General features: G+C 48.2%; 1 protein-coding gene across 1 annotated transcript; it reads right to left on the minus strand.

Annotated features, from left to right (window-relative positions):
• Positions 1 to 1,382: 1,382 nt before the first annotated feature.
• LOC136483598 (uncharacterized) lies at positions 1,383 to 2,285 on the minus strand. The gene has a single exon (XM_066480714.1). It carries the CDS (start codon positions 2,243 to 2,245, stop codon positions 1,577 to 1,579), a length of 669 nt encoding a protein of 222 aa, XP_066336811.1. The 5' UTR covers positions 2,246 to 2,285; the 3' UTR covers positions 1,383 to 1,576.
• Positions 2,286 to 8,807: the final 6,522 nt, after the last annotated feature.

Consider the following 8,807-nt stretch of genomic DNA (forward strand, 5'->3'; position numbering starts at 1 on the left):
ATAGGGAATGGTCAAAGTTCAAATACTCATAATATTGTATTCATTATTTATTTTTGATGTTTATATAATAAAACATGAGATACTCTAGAAAAGAAAGAAAAGAAAAGAAAAAAAATCATGAACGAGAGTTGGTTACACACGGAAAAAAGAGACGTGCGGATCCGCCAAAGTAGATGGGTTGGACACGGGAAAAAAAGAGAACGCAAAAACAAATTCCTATTCGAGTTAGAATTTTCTATTTAGGTTATTCGGGATCAAAATCTATTTGGATTAGGAGTCCTAGTCTAAAAAACCTTACATATATGTCATAAATATAATAAAAGGGTCGTAGACACATAACAGAGACAACTTCCACATTCATGAAGTTAGTTAGGATAGACCATACAAAAAATGGGAAGAAATATTGCATCTTTATTATTAGGTATAGATATAGATACTCCACTATGAAGAGGAAAATTTTCAGAAAAGAAAAAACGATTTCTAGGAAAAAACACTCAGAGAGCTACTTCTAAGTACTAGAGAAAATTAAATGCATTAGCATGATTGCATCAAACATATAAAAGATCTATAAACCAAAGTTGTATCTTTAAATGTGATCTATAACTTTATAATTGACACTTTTTCTATACGAGATCATTTAGACAAACAAATTTTTGTTGTTTAATTTATCACATTTTAAAATTCAACCTATTTTGGTATATTTATAACAACCACATATATTGACATGGTTTATACAAAATTATAGCTCTAAATATGATATAAAACTTTGTGGTTGATATTTTTTTTATATGAGATCATTTAGAGGGTATTTATTTTAAGTTCTCATATTTTAATTTTTTTTTTCAAACAACATCGGACATCGCCACGACCTATACAAGATTTGTTTAGGAGACCAATTTTTTTAGGTTTTGTGATTACAAAATTAACATATTTGAATTCTTCAAACAATCTGTGATGGAAACATGCTGTATACCATATTTGTAGTGGTTGAAGAGATCTAAAACATTCTAATTGATTTTTTTTTTCATTTGAGAATATTTGAGAGCCCAAATATTAAATAAAGGATGACATGACTAAAAAAACTAAAGACATGTGGGCCCTTTAAGGTGGATAATTTATTTGGTTTTGAAACCACTCAGAACTCTTTAAGGAGGACAATTTATTTGGTTTTGAAAGTTAAGGCTGTAATAAGATGTCCATGATTCTAGTTCATGTGTGTTTTTTAAATTCAGCTATAAGTTTAAGGGAACAAATACGACTTTACAAATAAACCGGTTGCTCCTTAGTTTTCTCCTCCTTATTTGTTTTCGTTCTGTGCTCACCTTTTTTTAGATATAATGTTATGTCTCTCCAGGGTTGTGAATATGCCCATTAACTGACAGCATATATATGATGTAATTATTTTCGACGAGCAACTGTTTCATAGTACACGAACTCCACTCGCGCATACAAACAGTCTCCAGCCAAGAGAGGTTGCATGACCGATCGACCTTGCTGGGTCTCAATGTCTCATCATTCGTCATCACACGCTAACACGCACACACAAATACAAACAATCTTCACTTTGCTGGCTATCTCAGTAGAACCAGCCACCGGCGGCCTCCACCTCCCTGGCCTCGGCCAACTTACCGCTACTCCTGGACGACAGGGACAGGCACGACGACGACGAGGACGTCGACACCGACCGCCTTAGCCCACCCGGCACCGGCAGCGCGCCGCCGTAGTCCGACCAGAAGCTGTTCGCGGACGAGGAGCCCGACCCCGACGTCGTCCCGGTCCCGGACGACCGCCGGCCACCTTTCCTGCTGCCGTCCCGCCTCCGGAACACGGGGAGCGGGAAGCACCTGCTGGCCGGCGCCGCCGCCTCGTCGTCGTCAACATGCCCGGCGCGGTACGCGGGGGCGACCCGGGGGTTGACGTCGAGAAAGGCGGTGGGCCGGTGCTGCGGCGCCTGGCGGCGCCGGGACGGCGACACGGAAGCCGAGCGCGCCGCCGCGGAAGAGTAGTAGGAGACGCGAGGGGAATGGTAAGGCGACGGCGACATGGCCGGCGGCGGCGTCAGCTTCGGGGACACCGCCACCCTGGAGACGGTGGCGGCGGCGGCGGCGGAGGTGGAGTATGGCGACGATGAAGGTGCTGGGCTGGCGCTGCTGCTCCTGACGTGCTTGGGCGTCCCCGGGCAGATCTCCCACTTGAACGGGATCGAGCCTGGCCTCCTGCACGAGTCATCGATCACTGCTGCCATTGCTGCTTGCCTGCTTCTTCTCCTCACTAACGCATCTGAATAGTTTTGATCAACGATCTTGTATGTATATATAGAGAGAGATCGAGAGAGAAGGGTGGTGGAGTGTGCTGAGCTATGATTCAGGAGTGATTGGAGGCGGTGGATTGGATCGGATATCGGAGATAGTGGTGGATTATCTGAATTTTAATTTGTTAGTGCGGTGGTCAGCTGGCGTGGCGTGGAGATTGGGGGCGGGCGACTGAATGATCGGCTTACCGGCCGGCCGTTTGGCACTGAGCGGCACTCAGTGGCAGGCGAACTGAATTTCTACGTGGGGCTCCATGTTCTGATTGACTTCTCGTGTCATTCAGACAGGTTGAGTTTGTTTGTGGGGGATTACATTATTTTAGGCGGATGGACACGTTGAGTTAGGCGGGGGATTGGGGCGGCCGGCGGCGGCGTCGTGACGGGGGTTGACAAACACGAAGAACCGATGCAAAGCGGGCACGTCCTGGTGGAAGGGGAACGTTGCGTAGTGACGTAGTCTGCTCCGGCCTTGGTTCACACTTCTGGGCTTCTTCTGGCTGGTCCGTCTCGTAGTGGGATGGGAATGGGGATGTTCTTTCTTCAGACTGGTGTTGCTCGTCACCGATTATTATTGGGTGGTCCGACGTGTGTGGGATTTCTGACGTGTCCACTGTCCTGCATAAAAGAATATACTAAAGGTTAAACCAGTGGATTAATTATATTTTTGATCCATTGGATGTCCTCAATAGGTCATAGTCCTTTATATTTTTATTTAGAATAGAATGTGGTGGACTTATCTTGTAACGGTTCAATTTCCTTACAAATCATGTTGAAATCATAGTTTTAAATAGCGGGCTATTGAAAGTAGAGCAACTTTTTTTTCAACAGTTAGGAGGCTATAGCGACGCTACGACAGATAGCGTTTTTATAAAGAAAACATGAAAAACACCAATAACAAATGAAAAAAACATGGTAAATATAAAATTCGATGAACATATATTTCTATGGTTCCACAAGTCTAGGTAACATTACGAATATGACATTACAACATGTTTCATGAAAGTCCAGTGTTTAATTATCCAAAATACTAAATTAGTAGCAAATGATAAGTAGAAAATAACAAATTAATTGTCAAAATCTATTAGTGATGGCAAAAATCTGAAATAGCGCCGTTATTTGAACGCTAAAGCTATGTAATCAGCGGGGCTATAGTAAACAATAGCGGTTAAAGTTGGCATAGTGGCACAAATAAAAATAGCTTAGCGTTGAGTCTCTCCGGCCACTATAGCGGCGCTAGCTATAGCCCGCTATTTTTTTTCTATGGTTGAAATACAACTCAAATTTGGACTGAGCTGCCAAAACCACTTTTCGTAATAGGTTTAGCCATTTCCCATGGAGTGGATCATCTTTCCAAAAGTGTAGTTTCCTCGTCAATACAATAATCGTAAACTATAACCATCCCCAACCCTAGCCCCTCCCCTGGCCTGTTCCCCACTGTCGCCGCCGATGGCATCGGTCATCGCCTCAGCACCGGCGCCCGCCTCCACCTCCCCCTCCCCTCCCCTCCCCAGATCCACCACGTCCCCACCTAGATGCGCCTTTCCATACCTCCCCGGGCACGTGCGCGTGCAGGCACGCTGGCACATCCTTCCCTTCCCTCCTCCTCCCCCGCCTCACCTCCTCACCCATGTTTGGGGTGCACGTGTGGCTAGGCCACCGACACCGCCTAGATCGGGCTCCTTCACCGACGCCACCCAGTCGCTTGTGGGGTCCACGCCACCTGACGCGCCACCACCACCTTCTACATTGGGGACCGGCGCCGGCACCACCATAGAGGCCCAGCATTAGGGGCCGCCCCCTCTGCGCGCCTAGGAGGATGCCCTTGCCGACGGCACATCGCTCGCCCCGTCAGGGTGTGACTCCACCGCCACTACAGGAGACGCCGCAGCCACCCTGCTCGGCTCCTACGCGCCAAGCCAACAGGATGGAGCTACGAGCGCTACTGGGTCCATGGGCGGCTGTCCGAGAGAGGCTGCTGCGGTGTCGCCGGCCATAGGCGGGAAAGGCAGCTCCTTTCTAGAGGTCGGCCCGGCGCCGTGGCAGGCCGCTCTGGCCGTGCCAGGGACTAGGGAAGTGGCGTCCAGTCAGCCGCAGGCCAACGCGCCACCAGTGAACACCCCCAGCTCGCCTCGCGAGGGACGCGGTGTTGTGCAGCGCAACAAACTGCTGCCGCCACCACCCATGTCTCTGTGTAGCGGCTAGGACGCTGCTTCCGCTGCCAGCTCGCCCACCCCTCTCTTCGGACGTGGCTCCATTCTTCCCAGGCGGCCCCGCGAGAGGGCGTACGAAGCAATGCCTATGGACGGACGCCGACGGTGAGAGTCTAAAGATGACCACCCCGCCAGCTAGTTGCACGCCGCTCGTCGCCCGGTGAAGCCAGTCGTTGCGCTTCCGTCGCGCGCTCACACTTGTTCAATCGTGTTTCTTGGTCGTGGAGAAGCGGAGGCGGGCTGACAGGGTCCTAGGAGAAGGCGGGGGAAGCGCAGCCGACTGCGGGCACAGCTGGTGTGCGGCATGCCTCCTCGGCTAGTGGATTGCCGCATCCCTGCCTGCCGGTGCCTCGGACGACATAGACAGGTCTCCACCCATAACGCCGATGGGTGGTGGGAGATCCTCCCCCGGCAAGAGTGCAACCTGCGACCGCCTCGGCTGACCCTCTCCACGACACAAAGCAACCTCTGCAGACCCGAAAGGTACCGACAGAGCTTCATGGCAGATGCTTCAACTGCCTTTCCTACTCGGACCGGGTAGCGACTTGCCGGTTGCCACGGCTTTGCCTGCGCTGCCACGGCTTCCGCCACCCCGCCAAGGACTGCCAGGCATGCTACGACATTGGTGGCGACCGACCGCGACACCTTGCTCGTGGCGGCAACCCGCCGTCCTCCTAGCACGCTCCCTGCGACGGTCCACCGAGCTTGGATGGGGCTGCGCAGGGTGGCGCGAGGGGCGCCAGCGGAACCTGACGACGACGTTGGCGACATTGAAGTAAGCCGGTGAGGGACATCAGCTTGGGCGCGCCGGCTGACTACGATGACAATGCCGCTACCACTGCCGCTGCTGCTGCACGCTGCTTCCCCGCTACCAAGTCAAATCCGATGTCATTGGAGCCGTGCTCGTGCTCGGGGCGCCCTGTTTGAGTGGACCCAATGCTGGAGGAGCTCGCCGCCTCGCTTGTTGCGAGCCCCCAGCAGGAGCACCAGCGCCTGGGTGCTTGACTGCTTCGGTGACCGCCTCGCAGGAAGTGGGCGCATCGTTGATGGACACCCATTCTCCTGTGAAGACTACATAGTGGATGACGGACTCGCCTCCATCGTCGCATGTGCATGGGCCACCATAGACCACGCCACTAAGGGGGGATATCCTGGCATCGTGGATGCCGAGACGTGCCTTGAGCAAGTGCTGGTCAGGGCTGCCACCCTAGGAGACGCGACGATCGTGGATGCCATGGATGGCGTCAAATACACTCCATCCCCTCAAACGACCACCGCCGACGGACGCCTCAAGCACTTAATCGAGCGAGTCACAAAGGCGAGGCAACCGCCTCTCCTGGAGCTGCCCAGAGATTATGCGGCCCACGGCGGACGGTGCACCGCCCATGCTTCCCAACAGGAGCAAGCGGATAGCGGTGCAGAGCATGTCGCATATCCCGACGTTCAAGGGAGGTGAGCAGCTTGTCTTAAAGCGCCTGGGACTAACCAGCGGGATGTCATCATCGTCCACGTCGGCCATGAAGGCGTACAAATAAATCTACAATGGCGACCCCGGTAACATGCAGGCGCTTCATGAGTTGTTCCCGCCGGACGGCGACGTGGGTCCGCGCAAGCGGCGCCACCGCCGCTCGGCTGCCCAGGCATAGGTCTCCTAGCTGGCGTCTCTTTTCAGGTTGATCAGTGTCCAATGTAACACCATAGATTTTAGTACACTAGAATAAATCTGAGCGTCTATGTATAATTCTTCTGACCCCTAGGACGCCGCTAAGGCGTGTTGTATTAAATATTTTCTCCACTTAATACAAAGACGCGCAAACATTTTGCTTGATCGAGAAAAAACTGTAGCTTTCTATATATATCTCGACAAGAGGAATCTAATGGTAAAATCAAATTTGCATTTCGAGAAAGTTGCCAAACCAGTTATTTAAAAATCAGTCAGACTGACCAAATTTAAGTGCGGCCTAAATCAGACCGACAAATTTGAGTGTGAACATAGGACCCGATGCAACAAAGTGGGCACGTACGTCCTGTGGTGGTCATTGGTTCACACTTCTAGCTGGTCGGTCTCGTGATGCGATGGAAATGGGATGTTCTTATGTCAGATGTGTTGCTCGATCGACGCTGATTGCTACTCCCCTTTGTTTCAAAAAAAACTTAGATGCTTTAGTTTTGTCCTAAATCAGACTATCTAAAGTTTGACCAAATTTTATACACTAGAATACTATAATGCTTATATTACCAAATAAGAAATTAGATTCATCAGTTGACATATTTCTATAGTATATACCTATTTAGTGTAACAAACTTTAGCAGATTTCTCTATAGATTTGGCAAACTTAAAATAGTTTTACTTGGGACAAAACTAAATATCAAGTTTTTTTTAACAGAGAGAGTAGAAAATACCCTGCACGTTGCTGCAGCGATTACGAAAAATTTGAAATAAAAATAAGTGAAAATGATGTAGATACCTTTGTATTAAGAGGTCGGAGGTTAGTGAAATGATATGGCTTTTAGTGGGATGTGAATGATCTGTATGTTTAAATAGGCTTGTAGTGAGGATTACCTTTATAAGGGATATAAACTTACATCTAAAGTACTCACTTGATTTGGTGAGCATGCAAATTTTTCCCGCCACTACTACAGAACTAACCTTCACTACCGGCCGATCACTGTTGTTTTTTTACAAACTGGCAGTGATGTCTGCCGGTCTATCGCTGCCGGTTTGTGACTAAAATCAGCAGTGATAGGACCAACCGACAGTGATATTGGGGTCATCAATGCCGGTTCATATCACTGCCCATTTTAGCTATGAGTAGGCAGTGATAATGGGTAACACTGCCGGTTTTTTGCTTCAATTGGCAGTGATAGGCTGCATAAAAAACTTCATAACTTTCTCATATGGTGTCCGATGAAGACGAACTTTATACCAAACTTTGTAGTTCAAATGTTTTTACTTGAGATTTTTTGGATCTCCAAACATGTATCACAAGATTTTATAGAGTTAAAACCAAAGGAGTCCATATGCTCTATAGTCACAAGTGAGTGTGCAGTGATAGGAAAGTACCTCGAATGGAAAAACAACCAAAACAAAAGTTGTCGATATCGAAAGTTTATACAATTTTGTAGTTCACAACTTTTTTATTTAAAGTCATTTTGATACCAAAATATTTGATTCACATGATTTTATAGAAGTTAATACCAAAGGAATCCATATGCTCTATAGTGATAAGTGAGTTGTAGTGGTAGTTAAGGATCTCGGATGTAGAAGCGACCAAATCAGAAGTTATAGGATCTCAAAAAGTTATGCAACTTTGTAGTTGACAACTTTTTCATTTAAAATCATCTATCCAACGAAAATTACGTTTAAATTCTTATATTTAAAATTCAAAAATTTCAAACGATTTTTTCACATGTTAAAAAGAACGGAAGGAGTATGGGGTAGTCCCAAGTCCCAACAGGATGAGTCTAATGCATTTGTGATGTCTCAAATTTGAACCTTAACGGTCTTTTTCCTTTTCCAAATCATCCCTTGATCCAATTATAAACTAGGGTGACACCTTTCTGCTTCGGACCTAGGCGGTGATGCGTCGGACAAGCAGGAAAGAGAGAGAAGTTCGGGAGAGAGACATAAAGTGGAGGGGTAGGACCGACAAATGGATCCCACTATTAGATACAGGTCAACAATAAACCGTCATCTCACGTAGAATAGAGAGTAGGTGAATCTATAATAGGACTCGGAATGGGTCGAGAAGTTGTGACACCATGTCATAGAGTTTAAGAGCATCTGCAACAGTACCTCAAAAAAATTTCCCCAAATCTTGTAGTTTTACAACTCCCCAAAAGGTATTGGGAGGGGAAAAAAGCCCATCTCCAAGAGTTTCCCATAATTGAGTTCTAATAAATCAAATTTGAGGCCCATAGCCTTTTTTATTTTTTGTCGTCATTTTTTTCCCGTGCCGCAGAAACCTACGTCGCTCTTTTAGCAGGGGTGCCGCCTCTTTCATGCGCCGTGGGCTGATCATCGCCGCCGCCTCCTTCCTGCCGACCGCAGCAGGCAGTTCCCAGGCGACAGCAACACCTCCTAGGCCGCCACGCAGTCCTCCTGCCTTGCCTTGTTGTGCACCAGGCTAGCCGCAGGCACGTACCAGGACGCGGCAGGCACCTCCCAGCAGGCTGCAGACACCTCTCAGCAAGCCCTCCACGCTAGACGCCATGAATGCTTCCAAATCACTTCTGCAGAGGGAGTTGGATGATTCATCATCAGACGACGATAACATTTTGATCTT

Source organism: Miscanthus floridulus, chromosome 9, assembly GCF_019320115.1.
Source record: "Miscanthus floridulus cultivar M001 chromosome 9, ASM1932011v1, whole genome shotgun sequence".
In the NCBI taxonomy this organism is placed as follows: Eukaryota; Viridiplantae; Streptophyta; class Magnoliopsida; order Poales; family Poaceae; genus Miscanthus; species Miscanthus floridulus.

Excerpts from the sequence above, each read along its gene's own strand:
- LOC136483598 (XM_066480714.1), bottom strand. The coding sequence starts at position 2,245 with ATGGCAGCAGTGATCGATGACTCGTGCAGGAGGCCAGGCTCGATCCCG.